Genomic DNA, 21580 nt, shown 5'->3' with positions numbered 1-21580 from the left:
GGAAGCCCAGTGAGAATCTGAAGTGTGACAAGACCAACAAGCACTTGGCACCTGGGCCGCTCATTCACAGGGTCCCCCTTTCTCTCTCTCTCTCTCTCTCTCTCTCTCTCTCTCTCTCTCTCTCTCTCTCTCTCTCTCTCTCTCTCTCTCTCTTTTTCTTTCTTTTTTTACGCATGACGGAGCCAGTGCCAAAGGGATCAGGACCCTCACCGGGGTGCAACCCTAAATTGTCGGGAGGTGGCAGCACCCCCGGGGGCTCCCGCCCCTCGGGAGGGGGCTCACTCGCCGCCGCCGTCACTCAGTCTGTCGCCCGCACGCCTCCCCCTCCAGCGCCCCAAGCCTGCAGCTTTCCCCGAAGACATTTGGTGTCAGTATAAGGACGGCTTTTCCTCGCACGCGGCGCGGCTCGGTCTCGCCGCCGCCGCACGTCCCCGCACCGCCCGGCGCTCCGGCTCCTCCGCAGCCCCCGCCGCGCGCAGCCCCCTTGCGCTTCGAGTCCGGGCCGGGGGCGCGAGTGGCGCTGAAGCCGGGGACCCAGGCGGCCCGACCCCGCGCCCCGCCGCGCCCGCCGCCCCGCACCTGCCCCGCCGCGGCCCCGCGCCCCCGCCCCCGGCCCGGAGCGCCGCGCGCCCGCCGCCCGCCGCGCGCTCCAACTCTGCGCGGCTAGCCGCTCGTCCGCGCCGCCCGCCCGGAGCCGCGGCGACCCGCCTGCCATGGCTCGCGCCCCCGGGCCCGCCACCCTGCGCGCGCCACCCCCTTCGACCCGGGGGCGCAGCTGATCCCGGAATCCGAGGCGTGGAGTCGGCCGGGCGCGGGGTCCCTCTCCACGCGGGCTTCGGGGACACGCGCCACCCCCGCATCTCTGCCTGGGACGACCCAGCTGCCCGGCTACGTCCATGCCAAGGTAGGCGAGGCAGTGGCCATGAAGGGAGAAGAAAAGGCTCAACCCCCTGGTCGGCTTCTTGGCGCGTAGGGCTCTTTCTTTATAGAGACGTTTATTTATTTATTTATTATTCTTGGGGACTGACCCCCCCATCCGCCCGCGCGTGCCCATCAGGTGGGCGCTACATCTTGTGCTTGGGGATGGGGGCCCTGCATTGGGAGGAAGGACAGGGAACTTTGACCGGGCCCCTCTCCAAGGCCACGAAAGTTCTTTTGGTGCCAATACCGAAGCCCAAAGCCGTCTGAACCAGCGCTGCAGAAATTTATTCAACAAGTCAGGCTGCTGACCGGGGCCGGGCTGTCTGTCTGTCCGTCCTGCTGTCTCTCTGCTGCTGCGGCTCTGCGACCAGCTGGATCAGAGCTGGTGCCAGTGTCCGGCAGGGCTGAGCAGGGAGCGTTAGCTAGGGAGGGAGAACCGCGGCAGGATTGAGTGTGAGAACCCCAGGCAAGATTGAACTTTCCTCCAGACCAGAGGAAAGGAGGTGGCTGGAGGGCCCCTCCTCGGCCAGTACCCCAGGCGCCCACCCAGGTCGCACTGCATGGAGCCAGGTCGGGTTGGAGTGGGCACTCCTGGGGCCAAGAGGAGTCCTCAGCTGCCAGGGAAATGGTTATGTAATGAGCGTTTGTGTTGATTGGGATTTAATTGTCTGTTGGGTGGTGTGTGTGGGGTGAAGGGGCAAGAGGGCTTGGCAGGGAGGTGGGTAGGTCTCTTTTGGGGGAGGTTAAGATGCCTGGGGGAGGGGGACTCAGGATAGGCCCAGCTGAAACAGCTACCAGCTCCTGTGCTGTGTGTCCTTTCTCTTCACGATCGGAGGCTGTGGATGAGATGGGGTCCGAAGAGAGACCCCTGAGATGGGTTCTGGCCTTTGGAGTCTGTTCTGGGCTGTGTGTGTGTGTGTGTGTGTGTCTGTGTGTGTGATACAGAAAAAGGGAGGGAGGGAGGGAGAGAGAGCCTGTCTGTGTCTTCCTGGTGTGACAGGGTCTGAATCGCATGTGAACAGTGCCCTAGGCTGGAGGGCTCGGGCTGGCCGAGCAGTCTGTCAGCCTCACTGCCTGTGAGATTTGTCTCTGCAGACTCGGCCACTGCCTGGAGACTCTGATGCCATACAGACAAGGGTGTGAGTCCAGGGGGCAGGCTGGAGGGGAGGGGGTTTGATGTGGAAGTCCAGGCCTGCTTTCCCCCTGTCCTTACTCAGGCAGCCCCAATCATTTCTTGAATTAGCATCCCCACTCGGCTCCAAGGACTCATTCAAAACTCTTGTCCACCCCTCAGGACAAACTTTCTGTTTGAGCTCCAAGTCCTAGGACTGGACAGTGGTGATCCCAGGCAAGGGTGAGTGTGAGAATTCAGGATGGGATAGGGAGATACTGAGCTGGAACCAAGCTTGGGGGCAGCAGTCTAGGGGTGAATGCAGAGAATATCCTGGGGACACCGTGCTGGGCTCGCACCGAACTGGAGAATCTTCCATATCCTCAAAGGCCTGGGCCTCATTGTACTTTGTCCTGCAGGATCCATGCTGATGGCTCAGAGCTCCGCCAGTCAGCGGGAGGCTCTTCAAACAGCCAGATCAGCTTGGGGGAGGGGCTTAAAGCCTGTCTGGAGACCCCTCTCTGCCTTGACTGAAGTTCTCCATCCTCCCTACCCGAGTTTCTGTCTAGCCTAATTGCCTGTCTCTTCCACTTCAGACTCTCGTATCAGTAGCTTCAAGGCTGGCCCAGAGAGGGTATCTTCTAAGCCCGCCAGAGGGCGCCAGGAAGTCTTCATCCCCGCCGGTTGACTCCCCGTGACCTTGGGCAGGTGGGTGGGGTTTTGCTGTTGGAACCTCCTGCTCACTCCTCCACTCTAGCTGGCTCTAGACCTGACTGGCCCTCGAGGGCCTGCTTGTCATCCGCTCACACTGGGGAGCACTTACCGCAAACGCCACCCTGAAATCAGTGCCCGATGCTTCTGAACTCAGAGACCTGCCCTGAGCTCACAACCTGGCCACCTCGGTCTCTCTGTCCCCAGTCCCTTCATCATAACCCCAATTACCTGCCCAATTCCACACCCCAAGTGCAGCTCCCAGGACTGACTCTGGGCCCTACCCTTCCCCCATCTGCAGAGATGCGCTCCCGCCCCCCAGCAGCTCAGATCTCTGTTTCAAGGCTGGTGTGGTTTCCTGATCTGTGCTGTCTCTCATCCTTGTCTTGCTCTCTGATTCCCCTGTGCTGCATCTGGGGTGCTTCAAGACTGTCTGCCAAGTGTGAATGCTGGGCTAGGAGGGGAGGTCAGAGGAGGGGAAATCAAGGCCCACTCCCCACCTTTGACTCCTCCATCCTTTCTCTCTCCTCTCCATTCTTTCTTTCCCCCACTCCATCTCTTTCCTCCCTCTCTCCTTTCTGGAGAACATTTTCTTCCCACGTGTTCCCAGAGTGTGCCTTGCATAGAGCCCTCTCTTCACCCCGGCGTCCTCCAGAGTGTTAGGTCTGGGCTCGAGCTGTTGACTACACAGACGAGTGGGTGCAGGCTCCTGTGTGAACATCTGCAGGTCCCTGGTCTGCAGGCCTGTGGGTCCTGACATCTGAAAGATGTAGGAAAATCTTTCCCATCCTAAGCAGCCAGCTGGAAAAGAGAAGAAATGAAACCTGGATTTGTGATTTACTAAGTACCTACCTAGTGCCAGACCTCATTCTGGTCACTAGAACCCAGAGGTGAGAGAAGAGAACAGGCTAAATGAGCCTTCTAGGGCCTTCCATGCCTTAAGGGAGGGTCTGGCTTCCTTGCTGAGGGCATCGTGGAGACATAGTTGCAAGTCTCCATATCCTCTTGTGCTCTGGGAGTGAGAATCAGGTTGTGGACATGACTTGTGGGGGTGCTGGACACATGGTCATTGGACCCTAAGCAGGGGCTGGCAACTTGTGGCCTTGGAGCCAGTGTCTTTTGGGGGCTGAAATCAGAAGGGACCTTTGTCTCCAGTGTCCTCCCTGGGCCAGCTGTCCCCTTCTGCTGGCGTTGGCTAATGATGCATCCTGAGATGGACATTTGGGCCCTTGTTCCACCTCCCTGCTGTGCACCCTGACCTACTGAGCAACAAGGGCTGGGTTAAGGCCTGAGTGCCCCCACCCTAGCTTTTATCCCAGCGGCGAGAGGAATAAGCAAGTCTGTGATCAGGGACTCGGAGGGGCAGGCCTCTCAGCATGGCGAGCTCAGCTTGTTGTAATTGGGCTAATGCTGCTTCCTTAAAGGATTTTTGGCGAGACTTAGAAGTGTCTCTGCAGTACCTAGCATGGGGCCTCGGAGGGGGAAGCTGTTTTTCTTTCATTAAGGTACTTTCCCCATTTCGCTCTGTTTGTTACCTGCTTGGAGAGGGAGAGAGGCATCATCCTCCGTGTTTTCACAGGTGGAAATGAAAAGGGATGCAGGGAAGGGATGCTGGGCCTGGCCGGGACTCTGGGACTCCCATCCAGTGTTCCTTTTCGTGGGACCCACCTCACTCACAGTGAGACCCAGAGCTCTAATTACTGCAGTGAGGAAACCAATCAGTAGAGACACCTGCTGGGAGATGTGCAGACGGTGGGGATTCAGGTACGACCTTACTTGCTCATTTTCATCATAGGGCCAAGGGCCACTGAAAACAAACACAGCAGTGTCTGGGGCCAGGTGGGCAGGTGCTTCAGTGGGACAGGGGCACCTGGCCCACATTTTAACTCCTAACTGACAGTTGGACTCCCAGCTCTTCCATTCAGTAGTCTCTGACCTTGGAAATGCCCATTCCTCTCTTTGTGCCTCGGTTTCCTCCTTGCAGGAGAGAACACATATGCCTGCATCTTTGGGCTGTGAGTGTCCCCAAGCAATGCCGACTGTGACACTGGTTAGTTGTCCCAAGAGGGGCAATTGAGTGTACTGTAAGGACAACCGGGCCGGGCAGTGGTGGTGCACACCTTTAATCCCAGCACTCGGGAGGCAGAGGCAGGCAGATTTCTGTAAATTCAAGGCCAGCCTGGTCTACAAGAGCTACCCAGAGAAACCCTGTCCTGAGAACAAACATATCCTGGAAAGGCCAGCTGTTGAATTTCGTGGCGGAGCCAAGAGGAGTTTAGCATGTGGGCAGGCTCAGTTGGCCAGACCAGAGCATGTTAGGGTGAGTTCATGCACTTGGGGGGCCAAAGGTAAGCCTTTTGCATTTGAGCAACTGCACAGAAACTCAGAGATCCAAGGGGGTTCGTGGACCCCATGAAGCATAGGCGCTGGGGTCTGCATTGTGTTTGGGCTCTAGGGCTCCAGTCTGCTTTAGAGAGGCCTCTCCTGCAGCACTAGGCAGACAATCCTGCTGCCTCACTGGGAATCTGGCCCTGTCCCTGCAGAGGACTTTGGGTAAGCTCAAGTTAGACCGAGAGGGGCTCTGGGAGGCAGGTGATCTGGAAATTGTCATCTGAGGAATGGTTGAGGGAGCTGGTGACAAGAGGCCTGGGGCAGATGAGGCTCAGGGGTGGGCGAGCCTGTCAGCACGCATCTGCAGGGCTGTCATGCGGAAGAGGGAGCAGACAGGATGCTAGGGGCTCTGAGATGGTGCCTGAAAGATTCTGGGAGGCAGTCTTCCCAAAGCCTTACCAGATTTCTTGGTGGCCCCCCAAATTCAGGCTTTGCCCTGGTTTGTATGTGTGAAGGCTGTGTATCTGTTTGAGGTCCTAAGTGTGCATGTATGTGTCTGTGATTTCTTTCTTTCTTTTTGGGTTGGTTTTTCAAGGCAGAGTTCCTCTGCATATCCCTGACTGTCCCGGAACTCACTCTGTGGATCAGGCTGGCCTTGAATTCAGAGATCTGCCTGCTTCCGCCTCCCGAATGCTGGGATTAAAGGCATGTGCCACGATACCTGGTGTGCCTGTGATTTCTGTATGTGTATGTGAGCATGTGTCTGTGAGTGTGTGGTGTACTGGTTTGTGTGATCATATGGTGTGTGTGTATTTGGCTATGAGTATATGCATATGTTGTGTGTGCCTGTGAGTGCTGTATGTCTGTGGTATACATAATGAATATGTATTCATTATGTATGTGTTATGTATGTGTGCGGTTGTGTGTATGTATCTGCATTTTATGGGGTGGTTGTATGCATCCGTGTGCTACATATTATCCATGTCTGTGGTTGTATGTGAAGGTATGTTGTGTGTATAGTATTGTGTATTTGTCCTGTGTGTGACTGTATGTTATATGTGTGAGTGCCTGTTGCCACCTCTGTGTGTGTCCACATGGGAGTGTGTCTGGGTGTAACAGTGAGCATGAGACTGTAGGTGTGTATTCGTGTTTGGTGCTGTTTGTGTGTGTGGTAGTGGGTTGGGCCATTTTGAGGGTTCTGTTTGTTTCCAGAGTCCTCCGTCTGTGAAGATCTGGAGATCATGAAAACCTATGAAACCAGGCATGGTTTCCAGGACCCCAGACTCCCAGGACTGTAGAAATCTCGACAGATGCCACTGTGGGGTATGGGAGAACAGCTTGGGGTTTCATTGTGTACAAGCCCCGTGCCTGGCGAGGTTACCCCATCTCACCGGCAGTCATGTCCTCATTTCATAGGTGGATAGCACCGTCAGGCCGTCAGGTGCCACGGTGGGCTGGTGTCAGAGCTGGGGCTTGAACACAGGTTGCTGTTCTGGGCCCCATGCCCCAAACACCACACTGAAGGTCTTCATTCCATTGTAGCATTGTTTGCCTCTGGCTCTGATGAGAGCAAGACACCCTGATTCTGAGATTCCTAGACTCATCACATTCTCGGAATGATTTTATTGCTTGTGTGAGCAGTGACATTGTTTGCTTTGTGACTGTTGACTGAAGAACAAACAGGTTGCCTGACCCCATGAAAACACACACACACACACACGCACACACACACACACACTCAAATCTGGTTGCCCAGGCCAGGCCTTGGGTATCTACCAGGGCTGTGAATTATGGAGACATAAGGACATCAAGAACTCTTGGTGCTGGCTGGATACTCTGGTAGATAGGTAGATAGGTTTCCTACTGCCTTTGGGAGACTGAGGGTCTTATTTGGACCAGCAGCTTTGTCTCCATTGCCTCTTGACTCAGCCTGGGGGGAACCTGTTTTTAGGGTGCCCACTAAGTTGTTGCTGCAATAGTTTGGTTTTTGGACTTGGGAATGGGCAGATGAGCTGGGGCTCATCTTTTCCACCACTTTTTTTTTTTTTTTTTTTTTTTTTTTTGGTTTTTTGAGACAGGGTTTCTCTGTGGTTTTGGAGCCTGTCCTGGAACTAGCTCTTGTAGACCAGGCTGGTCTCGAACTCACAGAGATCCACCTGCCTCTGCCTCCCGAGTGCTGGGATTAAAGGCTTGTGCCACCACCAACCGGCTTTCCACCACTTTTCTATGTCAGCTGGGTGACACTGGGCACTGTGGAACTCCTATGGGTCCCGATCTCTTCCTCCAAGGAGGAAAATGTTCACAGAATTGTGGGATTTATTGGGTCTTTGATCGTTGCCTGATGGTGGTGATTGTGGTGGTGATGATAGTGATACTGCTAGTAGTGATAGTAGTTATGATGATAATGATGAAGGTGGTGAAGTTGTTGTTGTTGGTGGTGATGGTGGTGAAGGTGGTGATGGTGGTGGAGGTGGAGGTGGTGATGGTGGTAAAGGTGGTAATGGTAGTAAAGGTTCTGATGGTGGTGGAGGTGGTGATGGTGGTGATGAAGGTGGTGATGTTGATGGTGAAGGTGGTGATGATGTTGGTGAAGGTGGTGAAGATGATGATGGTGGTAAAGGTGGTGATGATGTTGGTGAAGGTGGTGAAGGTGGTTATGGTGATGTTGGTAAAGGTGGTGATGATGGTGGTGGAGGTGGTGAAGGTGGTTATGGTGATGGTGGTGAAGGTGGTGATGGTGGTGAAGGTGGTGATAATGGTAATGATGATAGTGATGATGGTATTGGTGGTGACTGTGATGACAATGTTGATGGTGGTGATAATAGTAATGGCAGAGGGAGCAAAGGGGTAAAGCCCTTATGCATGGGACACATGGCCACATGCTTGCTCAGACCTTTTCCCCCATGGGTTTCACTGTGACTTCCACCTTTAGCACTAGAAGAGGTGAGAGAAAGGTTGAGCTATGTAGAGAGAAGAGAGGCCCCAAGAGGCCAGTAGGACCAGGAGTGGGGATGGGATTCCAGACCCAGTGGGCTTCTGCTATGCTCTTCTTGTGGTTGCCATACAACTACCTGGAAGAATGGTGGGGGAAAGTGTCAGGATCAGATCCAGAGAGTGCCAAGAGGGAGGTGCTTTGGCGATGCGGAGGAACTCTGACTCTGAACCTACTGATGTCTTTTTGTCCTGGTGAGGCTTTATATGCCGACAGGGTGGAGCTCAAGAGCTCAGCGGCTGATTCCTCCAAGGTTCTAGTCAGGCACCTGGTAGGCCTCAGGCAGGAAGGAGGGGATTTAGACCTAGATGTCGGAACTCTAAGGATGGAGAGTGGAGGCAAAGCAGTCACTGGGGAGCAGGTTAGAGAGTAGAGACCGCATGGGTGTTTGGGACCAAGTCAAAGGAAGGAAGCTGGATGAAGGAGCGCTGAAATCAAGTCAAATGCAGATCCAACCTCTGCCAGAGGCCAGAGACTGGGTGGCCACTAGGGATCAAGTTGAGGATGGAGGCTTAGGTGAGTGTGAGAAGCAGGCCAGGGGCAGGAAGCTGGGCTGTCACGGAGATGGTGTCCTTAGTGGCAGTAAGCACAGGGTTAGCAGGAGAGGTAGGAGGATGGAGGATGGTAACTTAGTGTGGCTAAACAGGGGCGAGAGAACCAAACAGCAGGTGGCAGGAGGGGAAGGTGTGGCCAGTTGTGTGAGGCCTCTATGCCCAGCAACTTCCCCTCTGTGTGGCTGCATGGAGGGTTCCCATGACGGGGATGCAAATCCAGAGTCTTTTCTATGTTCCCGGTCCATTTACCCAGCCCTCTTGTTCTCCATGTTCCACCTCTGACACTCCCTGACTAACTCCTACCCCTAAAGGGTAGGCCATTAGCCATGCTCTTCAGGGTACACCAGTCTCCTGCCTAAAGCCCTCCAGTGACTTAGGTTGCACTCAGAGCTCCTGCTGGAGCTCTCCGGTTCCCTTTCTCTGCTCCATTAGCCACACTGGCCTCATTCCTTTCTTCTGTTCCTTAAACGCGCTCAGCCTTTTCTAGCCTCCTAGTCTCCGCGCATGCCGTTCCTCCTGCCTGGAGTGTCCTTTCCCCAGAGCGTCGCTGGCTGCTCCTTTCTCTTTTGCTTTTAAATGGCTCTTCCTTTAGAAGAAAAGGTGATTCATTGTGATTCCCACCATATCCCCCTTGTTTATTTACTTTTCAATACTTTTGATTTATGTATCCAACAAACATTTATTGAGCATCTAGTATGTTCCAGGCACTCGCTGTTCCAGGGGCTGGAGTTACAGCTGTAAAGGTAATAGGGCAACAATCTGTGCTCTCAGTTACAGCCTTGTTGAAGGCTAGTGAGACAGGTCTGAAATCACAGAGATACGAAAGCAAAAACTGTACACTGCATTGGGGGGAGATTGGGGTAGTGAAAAACCAGAAAGAGAAGTGGATTGAATGTGTGTGTATCCTTTTCTTAGGCTGTTGTGTGGGCTGAACGAGGGCAAGTTTACCATAGCCATGGAGGTTGTACACACAGTAGGGGCTCAGGACAATCAGGACAAGTAGGGATATGGAGGCCAAGAGAGTATGCTGTAGTAGGAGGGAGTAGCGTGAGTTGAGGCTTGGGAGATGCAGCGCTGCCCTAGGGACCCAGGAGGTCCCCTTTGGCTACAGTGATGGTTGGTGGAGAGAGAGTTGGGTTCCAAAGTTGGCCTCTAGTGATGGGAAGACTGGAGCCACCCCAGGGAGGGTGCCGTTCTACCTGGGTGGCTGATGCGTGGCTAGCCAACGTGCTTATGTAAGGTTTGTGCTGTTTTTCTGGAAATGGGAGCAAAACTTGGAGCTCAGGAGAAAACACTGCAGCCCTGACCAGCCGGGCGAAGCAGCAGGAAGTACCGGCTCCTGTCCGTTGCTCATGGGAACAAAGAAGTGTCTGGACCCATCAGTTCAAGGTGGCTCAGTCAATGGCCTTGCAGCTGCCAGCAGCAGCCAGGAGTGCAGGCCCTCTGACCTCCTCCTGCTGCCGAGTTTGGATAAGCCTTCAGGGATATGTAGCCCCTAGGGGGAGGCTATAGGGCGCTGGGCTCTAGGATTGCTATCCTTGACAGCCTGCCAGGGGGCAAGTCAGGCCAGTGCCAGTTGCCGCTTGGAGGGCTGGAACTGGAATTCTGGCTTCTCATGTACCCCTGGTTCTGTACAAGCTACCCCTCTTCCTGGGCCTCAGTTTCCCTATGATAGCCCCGAGAACTGGCCCGGTGCATCAGAAGAAGACTAGCATGTAGAGCTGCCCCTGAGTGGAGTCAGGGCCAGTGTGTGATTGGCAGGCCAAGGACACTTCAAATCGAGGCCCCTTGGGAAAGCACTAAGGATTTCAGAGAGGCAAGACAGACCCAGAAGTTAAGTGACTAAGGCCCAGCTCTGCTCTTACCTGTCTGTTCTGGGCCTCGGGTTCTCCACCTGTAAAGCGGAGAGATTAGTCTTGTAGAGCCCTGGGTTCTCATCCTGGTGTGTGTGTGTGTGTGTGTGTGTGTGTGGTGCCATGTTCCTGGCCCAAGAGCTCACTGGAGGTCTCAAATGTCACTTCCTCAGGGAAGCTGCTGCTGGTCCCTCCTTGCTCTTCAGTGTCTGACACCACCCACTTTCTCGTTTGTAACACATTGCTCTGGCAGCCCAGCCTGTGTTCATGGTAACATCTTTATTTCCCTAAAATTTTACTTCATTTTTTGATGGTTTGATGAACAGATAACTCTACTCTTTTATGTGTTATATTAGAAAGCTTTATTTTAGTATTTTAAAGTTATATGTGTATCTATGTGTGTGTGTGTGTGTGTGTGTGTGTGTGTGTGTGTGTGTGTGTATGGGAGTACAGGTGCCCAAAGTGTCCAGAAGAGGGCATCAGATCCCTGATCCCTTGCAGACAGTTGTGAATGCCCTAATGTGGGTGCTGGGAACTGAACTAGGGTCCTTGCCAGAGCAGCATGCATTCTTAACTGCTCAGCCATCTCTCCTTTCCTTTTAAACTTATTTGATATTTCAATAATTTTTGGAGACAGGTTCTCTAGCCTAGGTTGACTTTAAATAGCCTGTGTAGTTGAGGGTGCCCTTATACTTCTGCTCCTTCTGCCTCTACCTCTCCTGTGCTAGGAATATAGGTGTGCCACTGTGCCTGGTTTGTGTGATGCTGGAGACCGAATCTAGGACAGTGTGCATGCTGGGCAAGCACTCTACTAACTACATCCTTAGCCCTAGACTTTAGTTAATTAATTAATTATGACAGTATTGGGAATACCCTCTACCACCGAGTCACACCCCCAACCAGAACTCTAGTTCAGCACTATGAAAATAAAAGAAAAAGACATCATTTACATTCTGAGGTTTTTTTTATTGATTTATTTATAGTTCTGACTTACTGAAACCCGCTCTAGCTTGGCTTGCCCAATGACCATCTGGCTGAGTGATTCTGACTTAAGTGCAGTGGCTACAGTGAGGGGGAGGGGAGGGAGGCCCTGTGGCTAGGCTGTCTGAGCTGTGTCACCCACTGTCGGGGAGGTAGGCTGGGTAGTAGATGCTAAACCAGTCCCCCCATGTGTCCTTCTCTGCTCCCTAGGGCTCTCTGCTCCATGCTGACATGGCTGACAGCACCTTGCCACCCTCATCTGCAGCAGCCCCGGCCCCTGAGCCAGGAATCACTGAGCAGCCAGGGCCTCGGAGTCCCCCTCCATCCCCTCCAGGCCTGGAGGAGCCACTGGATGGAACCAACCCTGACGTCCCACACCCAGACCTGGCACCTGTTGCCTTCTTCTGCCTGCGCCAGACCACGAGCCCCCGGAACTGGTGCATCAAGATGGTATGTAACCCATATCCTTTGGAGGCCGGTGTGTCTGTGCTCAGCCCAGGGGCCAGCATGGGAAGAGAGAATGGGTAGCGCTACTTCCTGGACACTGGCTGCCCACATGGTCCTCTGGCCAGCAGAACTGAGGGCTGCAGTGAGCCTCTTGGGCCTTGGTGAGTGGGCACATAGCCATCTGGAGAGGTGTCAAGGGTGGAGGCTGGACCTGGGGTCTTGTTGAGGTGAAACTTCTGGAAGCTGCTGATGGCAGTTTTTGTGCAAGGGACCAGCTCCCTCAGCAATACTCTACTTGGGGCACTCACCCCGTGAGCCCTTATTGCTTCTGTGGAATCTCCCTTCTTATTACTGTTGCATGGGGTATAAGGTTTCCAGTTCTTAAACTTTGGGACACACATTCAAGATCCTTTACAGGTTCCTATGACCCCAAGGTTTCAGTGACATGCTAACCTAGCCCACCAGATCCTCGGTACCCTGAACTAGCCTCCTCCTTCACACTCTGCTCCCCCTTGGTTCACCCATGCTCTGGGCTTCTCACATCCTGTTCCCTCTGGCTAAAATGCTTTTTCCTCTCCTCTTCACCTGGCCAAATCCTTTGTGATTTGTTACCTTTAACTCACATCTCCGGTGTTGCCTCCTTAGGCAGCCCTCTGTGATTACCTGGGGCTCTTCATGCAACCTCACATCAAGTTGTGGATTTTTCTTTTTCTTTTTCTTTTTGAGGCAAGGTCTCTTATAGCTGAGATTAGCTGTGCAGCTAAGGATGACCTTAAACTTCTGATCCTTCTACCTCCAGAACTTGGGAGGCAGACAAGAAAGATCTCTGTGAGTTCAAGGTCAGCCTGGTCTACAGAGCGAGTTCTAGGACAGGCTCCAAAGCTGTCTTCAAAAACAAACAAAAAAGTGTTGAGAACAATTTAGGGGCATGGAGCACGCGAGCAGACTGTCCAGGCTGAAGAAGAAGTGCTGCCAGAGGTTTGAGCTACCTTCTTTCCTTCCATCTTTTTTGAGACAGGGTCTCTATGTGGTCCTGATTATCCTGGAACTCTTTCTGTAGATCAGACTGGTCTCGATCTCACAGAGATCCTCCTGCCTCTGCCTACCGAGTGCTGGGATTAAAGGTGTGTGCCACCACTACCCAGGTCTGTGTTGGGCTTTCCAAGGAAGGTAAACCTTTGGTATGGATCCCTCCATGCCTGGCTGAGGTTTGAGCTTTCAAGGAAGAGAAGGCTAGAGGACCAGGGAGACAGTGGGACAAGGTCAAAGGTCTTGCCAGGTGACAGGAGAGCATTTTGGGTGCTGTATGACGTCACTGGACCTCTCTGAACTTCTGTTGGTAGGCTGATCACCATGATTCTGGCCTGCAGAAGATCTTGGCTTGGGAATGTGACTCTGATTGGCTCTGACAGGGCTGACTGGGCTGACATGGCACATGCTGTCTGTCCCAAGTGCCATGGAGAGGTCCTTACTGGGGAGTTGACCAGTGTCCTGTCTGCTGAGTGTGTGTGACTTTGTGCCTGTCCTTTTCTCTGAGTCCCAGTCCCTCCATCTGGAGAGGAGGGGCTGGTCAGCTGTCTCCTTCCAGCTTTGGGAGCCAGGGCCGGCCATGCTCATCAGTGGGACATGCCTAGCACTAGAACTCAGGTTGTCACCCGCTAGCCTGGGCAGCTACATTGCTGACCTGTTGGTTAAATAGGGCCCTCCAGTCACTCTGCCCATTGATGTCACCCTCCCTGTCTCCTCTGCTCAGTGAGTTCAGTTGGGGCGGGACACAATGGGGCTGGCTTGGGAGGGAGAGAAAGGGCCTTTGGTGGAGCTGGGTGAAAGATTTGGAGCTGGAGAGATAGATGCTCAGTAGTTAACAGTGTGTGTTCTTCCAGAAGACCCACAGACAGCTCACAACCACTTGGACCTCCAGTTCTTCCTGGTTAGAGTTTTGTCAACTTGACACAAGCTAGCTTTTGGGAAGAGGGGACCAGGCTGGCGTTGAACTCTCAGAAATCCACTTGCCTCTGTTTCCCAAGTACTGGGATTAAAAGTGTGCACCTCTATGCCTGATTAGCATTTTCTTGATTAGTGGTTGATGTGAGTGAGTATAGATCACAGGGGGTGGTGTTACCCCAGGCTGGTGGTACTGAGTTGTATAAGAAAGCAGGCTGAGCAAGCCATGGGGCTCAAGACAGTAAGCAGCACTCCCCCATGGCCTCCGCTTCAGTTCCTGTCTTCTGGTTCCTTCCTTGACTTTCTATCTTTTTTTTTTTTTTTTTTTTGGTTTTTCAAGACAGGGTTTCTCTGTGGTTTTGGAGCCTGTCCTGGAACTAGCTCTTGTAGACCAGGCTGGTCTCGAACTCACAGAGATCCGCCTGCCTCTGCCTCCCGAGTGCTGGGATTAAAGGCGTGCGCCACCACCGCCCGGCTTTGACTTTCTATCTTGACTTCCCTTAGTGATGGAGCTGTAAGTCAAATAAACCCTTTCTTCCCCAAGCTGCTTTTGGTCATTGTATTTAATGGCAGTAATAGAAACCTTAACTAAGACAAGCTCTGAGGGATCTCTTCTGGCCTCTGCAGACCCCTGAAGACATATTGCAAACATATAAAAATAATTAATTTTAAAAAGAGAGATTTAACCAAAGGGACACAGATCAGCCACACTTCTCTTTTTTCTCTGCCCTCTTCTGATTTCACACATCCTCCTGGTACCCACCTGCATCCCCTCCTCCTTCCATCCTCCTGCTACCCACCTGCATCCCCCTCTTCCCTCCATCCTCCTGGTACCCACCTGCATCCCCTCCTCCCTCTACCCTCCATCCTCCTGCTACCCACCTGCATCCCCCTCCTCCCTCCATCCTCCTGGTACCCACCTGCATCCCCTCCTCCCTCTACCCTCCATCCTCCTGGTACCCACCTGCATCCCCCTCCTCCCTCCATCCTCCTGGTACCCACCTGCATCCCCTCCTCCCTCTACCCTCCACCCTCCTGTTATCCACCTGCACCCCATTCCTCCTTCCTTCCACGTACCTTATCCTCTTTCCTCCACCATCCATCTTCCATCTTCTCCACTTCTCTTTCATCCCTTCCGTCTCTCACCTCCTCCATCTTCCTTTATTTCCCCTACTCCCTTTCTTCCACCATCCTCCCTTCCTCCCATTTCCTTATCTGCCCCCTACTTCTCCCTCCATTCTCCATCCCTTCTGCCACTGTTTCTCCTTCACCTTCAACCATCCTTCTTCCTCCTTCTATCCTCCTCACCCTTCATCCCTCCTCTGGCCTTCTTTCTCCATCGTTTCCTTTTCCTCCGTCCTCCACCTTCTTTCCTTCTTAACCCAATTTTCATTCTTCATACTCCTTTTCTGTATTGTCTTGATTCTTCATTTCCAATCCTCTATCCTCCATCTTTTCTCCCTGATCCTCCTTCCTTTCTTTATTCTTCATTCTCAACCCTCCTCCCTTTCCTCCATCCTCTGGCTTCCACCACTTTTCTCTTCCTCCATCTTGCTTTTCTTTCAATACTCCTTCTCTTTTCTCACCTTCATGCCTTCTTCCACCTTCTGTTTCCCCTTCTTCACCTCCTGTTCACCTTCCACCACCTCCATCTCCTCCATCCTCCTCCATCTCCTCCATCTCCTCCATCCTCCTCCATCTTCTCCATCCTCCTCCATCTCCTCCATCTCCTCCATCCTCCTTCATCTCCCCCATCTCCTCCATCCTCCTCCATCCTCCATCTCCTCCATCTCCTCTGTCCTCCTCCATCTTCTCCATCCTCCTCCATCTCCTCCATCTCCTCCATCCTCCTTCATCTCCCCATCTCCTCCATCCTCCTCCATCTCCTCCATCCTCCATCTCCTCCATCTCCTCCATCCTCCTCCATCTCCTCCATCCTCCTCCATCTCCTCCATCCTCCATCTCCTCCATCTCCTCCATCTCCTCCATCCTCCTCCATCTCCTCCATCTCCTCCATCCTCCTTCATCTCCCCATCTCCTCCATCCTCCTCCATCTCCTCCATCCTCCATCTCCTCCATCTCCTCCATCCTCCTCCATCTCCTCCATCCTCCTCCATCTCCTCCATCCTCCATCTCCTCCATCTCCTCCATCCTCCTCCATCTCCTCCATCTCCTCCATCCTCCTCCATCTCCTCCATCTCCTCCATCCTCCTTCATCTCCCCATCTCCTCCATCCTCCTCCATCCTCCATCTCCTCCATCTCCTCTGTCCTCCTCCATCTTCTCCATCCTCCTCCATCTCCTCCATCTCCTCCATCCTCCTTCATCTCCCCATCTCCTCCATCCTCCTCCATCTCCTCCATCCTCCATCTCCTCCATCTCCTCCATCCTCCTCCATCTCCTCCATCCTCCTCCATCTCCTCCATCCTCCATCTCCTCCATCTCCTCCATCTCCTCCATCCTCCTCCATCTCCTCCATCTCCTCCATCCTCCTTCATCTCCCCATCTCCTCCATCCTCCTCCATCTCCTCCATCCTCCATCTCCTCCATCTCCTCCATCCTCCTCCATCTCCTCCATCCTCCTCCATCTCCTCCATCCTCCATCTCCTCCATCTCCTCCATCTCCTCCATCCTCCTCCATCTCCTCCATCTCCTCCATCCTCCTTCATCTCCCCATCTCCTCCATCCTCCTCCATCTCCTCCATCCTCCATCTCCTCCATCTCCTCCATCTCCTCCATCCTCCTCCATCTCCTCCATCCTCCTCCATCTCCTCCATCCTCCATCTCCTCCATCTCCTCCATCTCCTCCATCCTCCTCCATCTCCTCCATCTCCTCCATCTCCTTCATCTCCTCCATCCTCCATCTCCTCCATCCTCCTCCATCCTCCTCCATCTCCTCCATCCTCCTCCATCCTCCATCTCCTCCATCCTCCTCCATCCTCCATCTCCTCTATCCTCCTCCATCCTCCATCTCCTCCATCCTCCTCCATCCTCCATCTCCTCCATCCTCCTCCATCCTCCATCTCCTCCATCCTCCTCCATTCTCCATCTCCTCCATCCTCCTCCATCCTCCATCTCCTCCATCCTCTATCTCCTCCATCCTCCTCCATCTCCTCCATCTCCTCCATCCTCCATCTCCTCCATCTCCTCCATCCTCCTTCATCCTCCTCCATCTCCTCCATCCTCCATCTCCTCCTCCATCTCCTCCATCCTCCATCTCCCATCTCCTCCATCTCCTCCATCTCCTCCATCCTCCTCCATCCTCCTCCATCTCCTCCATCCTCCTCCATCTCCTCCATCCTCCATCTCCCATCTCCTCCATTTCCATCTTTCTTCCACATCCTTCATTTTCTACCTCCTCCCTCCCTTCCTCCTGTCTTTTCCCCATCTTCCTCGGGAAAGTCTCCTCAACCCTGAATGTCTGGTGCTGTCCATGATAACAGCTGCTGTTTCTGTATTGGGGTTGGGAACATCAGATCACAGCTGGGGTGGTGCCGAAGCAGACTGAGTTCAAGGATTCCAGGCTCAGAATCAATTAGTCTAGAAGCTTCTGTGTTGAAGTCTAAGAGTTTACAGGTAGGATTTAAGGCTGGGCAACAGGAAAACTGGACACTTCAATAATCCAAGCTCAATTTGTGTTCCAGATGTGTGAACTTGGCGGCTGGGATGTTGTGTGCCTGGGGTCCAGGGACCTGGGACTTGGGGCTGTGATCACAGAGCTGGGGCTGAAGTCTCCTAGTAGATAGGTAGGTGGGAGCCAGGAGACTGCTGCATCAACAGGGGGCTCTGTGGCCGGGACTTGGGGGACCTCAGAATAGGCTTCAGGTGCTCAGAGAGCCTGTGTTAGAGAGGGGGCTCCTAGGAGGTGTCAAGGGTCAGCTCTCCTAGTTGGAAATGTCTCTCCAGCTATCAGTGGGAGCAGTGTCAGGTGGTGTCTAACCTAGTCCTTCTCAGTGGGAGGAAGTTAGGGAAGTGTTTCAACTGGTGCTCCTCAGTGGGTAAGTAGTACTCAACTTAGTTCTTGCGGGAGGGCCCTGGGTAGGGTAACGTTTAACCTCGTCCTCACAGTGTTAGCGGAGGGAGACTTGGAAGCACTTAATCTAATGCTCCTCTATAATGGAGCCCTGCTTGGATTTTGGGCTGTTGGCATTTGAGGGTCTGGACGGTCTTGCACATTACAGGATGCTGGTCATTCCTGACCTTGAGCACAGAATGCTGAGCATCCCTAGGTTACTGTGACCACCAAATATGACCCTTTGCATGTGCAGTCTCTGCGGATGGTGGCTTAGCTCCTCGCTAAAATTGAGCCTGAAGGGTAAAGGCCTGCAATGTCAGGCCAGGCAAGGGGGAGCTGCCCCTCATTATTACCAGTTGCAGGCAGGGCAGTGTAATGGGGGTCAGCCCCTGATAATCCATTCTGAGCTCACTTTCCTGGTTCCTGGGGCCCTGGCTCAGGGTTCTTTGGAACTTGGTGCTCCTGACTCAGCTTCTTGTGCAGCTCAGAGCCAACAAGGCCTGAGTCACTGCCTGACTCACTGTGAGCCACCAGGCTGTGGGGACCCTCGTAGGCGGGGACCCCGCTCACCCAAGTATCAGCCTACTCCCTGCCTAGCCTAGGTCTGGGGCGCTCGCTAGCAACTGGGAGGCCTCTGGGTTTGCGATGCACAGACCGCGCTGCAGTTTGACTCACAGGGGAGACGAGTGTGACTTGTGGAAGTGGCTGGTTACCTGAGTCACACAGACTGGGGCTGGTTCTTCTGCTCATTGCTGGGCAACCGTGGCCAGTGTCACAGCTTCAGTCCCATGGCGGGTGGAAGAGGGCGGTGGTATTCTCTTCACAGGGCATACTGAAGACCAGTGTCGTAGGGGAGGGAGATGCAACAGCAGAGCTTCACAAAGGAGCAAGGCTGGCATGGTTACCACTGCATTGAGAGTCATGGGGTGAATGGGCTCTCATGCATGCACACACGGCTCAGTAAACACTTTGCCTGCAGGAGATTCAATAAGATGCCAGGCGACAGGCCCTTAGATGGAATGTAATACCTTCAGAGGACATTGTTCCCGGGAAAAATCTGATTCCATCTCTGTTATTAACATGAATCACTGTGAGTCTGGCTGCTCGTGGTCAAGCCAGGGTCAGGGCATATATCAATTGACCATGGCATTCACCACCTGCCCCCCTCCCCAAGCTGTGTCTAATCTGGAAGCCCCCTTCCCACCCCCACTGGGCTTTCAAATCCCCACCTAGGGGTAAGTGGTTGCTTGTGCTCACGTTCATTGCCCATCTTGGAGACTCACCTTTTCCATCTCTGTAATTGGGCCATGACACAGGGTTAAAGGTGGCTCCCCTCAGGCTTCCAGTGTATGTTCACCTGCCGTGGTCTGGATGGCGGGCTCTACCTGCAGCATTGTCTTGAATAACCATCCTAGCCATCTTTGGAGACAGGTGCCTTCATGACTCCATTTTACAGATGACAGTGAGGACAGTGAGGCTCACCGAGGTTGAGTTACTTTTATCCAACCAGGTTACACAGCCAGCAAGTGGCAAAACTGGCCTGAACCCTCCACTTCTGTCTCCTCCCACCCTTAGCTTTATCCAGAACTCTGCTACTACCTGAACCCAGTTCTCCACACTCTACCTGGGGGCCAGAAGTTTTCTTGGCAGCTTCAGGCAGTGGGTAAGGTCAAAGGTCCCCAGGCTCTTGGTACGTATACTCAGGAGCCTCCTGACGGTGGCCAGCTGGGCATATCTCTGCGGCCCCTCCCTCTCCTGTGTGTTCCTTAGCCAGTGATAGCCAGTGCTGGGCAGTGAAAGGCCAAAGCCTGGTGGGGAAGCCAAATGGCTGAGAGGAACTCTCTGTTGTTTGGGCTCAGGCAGGACCAGCTGCTCAGTGACCTTGGACCAGTCCCTTCCCTCTGGATCTCTTTGTCTCTCTCTGTTTGCAGAACGACAGGACAGGCAGTAGTTTGGAAGGGAGACAGGCGTTGACTTCTTTGCTACCACCTTTGTGGAACTCCAGCCCACTGCCTGCTGGGGGCTGATGAGGTGGCCAGTGGCTGGTTCTGGTATTTACCCTGGTTGAACTGGCCCATATCTGGATGGAAATGGGACAGGTCTTGTTGTGGTCACAGGTTTATGCTGGTCATGAGAGACTCGGAGTGTCTGTTCATGGAGGAAATGGGAATGATGAGCCCAAGGACAGACACGGAGTGCCAGGTGTTTCATAGGCCACGGTGGTAGTCGTTCCGTGGCCCTAGGAGTGGAGCCTGTGAGACCTCCCAGAAAAGGTGCCTGGGGACCCTGATGACAAGTGATAGATCCTGGAGCGTGGTCCAGGGGTCTAGAGAGCGGGTTATGGGGGGGATGTTGCAACCTTTGGGGCTAGTGTTGGACACAAGTGACTCAGTGAAGCCAGGGTGTCTGCATCTTGGTGTCCGAGGGAATGAAGGTCTGAGCCTGGTTTGATGCCGAGTGGCCTGGGGTGAGGTCCTTCCCTTGCTGCACTTCCGCTTGTGTGTTTGTTTGTGTCACAGGGCCATGGTGAAAACTGGTTGGGAACATCGAGGTGGGACGAGAGTTCCAGGGCCAGCACTGGGCACGCTGCTAAGTGCTGAGTATGGCTGTGTATATCCCTACATGGCTGGAAGAGCTAACAGGGCCTGCAGCAGCTGGGTAGCTGGGCTCTACTGATGGGCTCAGGAGCCCAGGGGATGCAAGTGGGAAGTGTGTGCTGCTCCAGGGTAAGAGCGGGCATAGTGTGTGTGTGCGCGCGCACGCGCACGCGTATGCTCTTAAGTGTATGTACATGTATGATGTGTGCTGGGACACAGTAAATGAAGGAAGGAAAGGGCAGTCTAGCACTGCAAAAGACCCTGCCCTCATCGCTGCTGCCCCATCTTGATCAACTAGTCTGGCCCTGTCTCTGGATTGGATTCTTCTCAGTTCTGCTGTGTTAGACAGGACTCCAAGCTGCCAGATAAGAGAAGATCTTGGATCTCTCAGTGTGTGTGTGTGTGTGTAGGCTCTGGGTCACTGTGAAGTCCCCTCCTTACCATACCTAAACCTTTTTTTTTTTTTTTTTTTTTTTTTGACAGGGTTTCTCTGTAGCTTTGGAGCCTGTCCTAGATAGCTCTTGTAGACCAGGCTGGCTTTGAACTCACAGAGATCCACCTGCCTCTGCCTGGGATTAAAAGCACGTGCCACCACCACCCAGCCACCTAAACCTTTCCTATTGGGGGTGCAGAAGGTCTGGGGTTGGGCTTTTGCTGGTCCTTATCCCTCATTCTCCATGTAGCAGCTGGCCTTGTTCCCCTTTCTTTCTCCTAGAGCAGAGACAGGGGCTCAGACTGTGTTGTTTCTGGCAGTACCTTGCCTGGGTATTGCTGTTCTCCCCCAAACTTTCCTTTCTCCTGCAGGCCTGGGGTTCCTGAACTTGTCATTCTTCACAGATGCCTAGAGGATGCTGCTCCCTCCCTCCCTCCGACTCTCCCTTCCTCCTTCTGTCTGTCCCTCCCTCCTTCCCTCTGTCTTCCTGACTCAGCTATGGGGTCCCCTGGTCTCTGCAATGGGCTCAGCATAGTGTAATGGTCTGGACTCCAGATGTCTGCTCTTTACTCTGATTGACTGCCTCTGCGCTCCCTGACGTCACTCTATGTTCTGCCCTAAAGCCCAGAACCACCCCCCCATGCTTCCCCATGGGGTTTGTGTTCCTTGTTGTCTACTATTTTCCCCCACT

The 21580-nt window shown here is 53.6% G+C and overlaps 1 protein-coding gene across 1 annotated transcript in view; it reads left to right on the top strand.

Moving 5' to 3' along the window:
* The first annotated feature begins 637 nt into the window (after positions 1-637).
* Positions 638-21580, top strand: part of Cacna1i (calcium voltage-gated channel subunit alpha1 I) — a 112438-nt gene continuing 91495 nt past the window's right edge. Inside the window, exons 1-2 of the mRNA XM_057791404.1 lie at positions 638-904; positions 11665-11917. Coding sequence (XP_057647387.1) covers positions 11686-11917 — 232 coding nt within the window. The 5' untranslated portion in view covers positions 638-904; positions 11665-11685. The remainder of the gene's footprint in view (positions 905-11664; positions 11918-21580) is intronic.

The sequence above is a fragment of the Chionomys nivalis genome, chromosome 17 (assembly GCF_950005125.1).
Source record: "Chionomys nivalis chromosome 17, mChiNiv1.1, whole genome shotgun sequence".
In the NCBI taxonomy this organism is placed as follows: Eukaryota; Metazoa; Chordata; class Mammalia; order Rodentia; family Cricetidae; genus Chionomys; species Chionomys nivalis.
The sequence above is the reverse complement of the archived record's forward strand: the minus strand, read 5'-3'. Positions and strand labels throughout refer to the sequence as shown.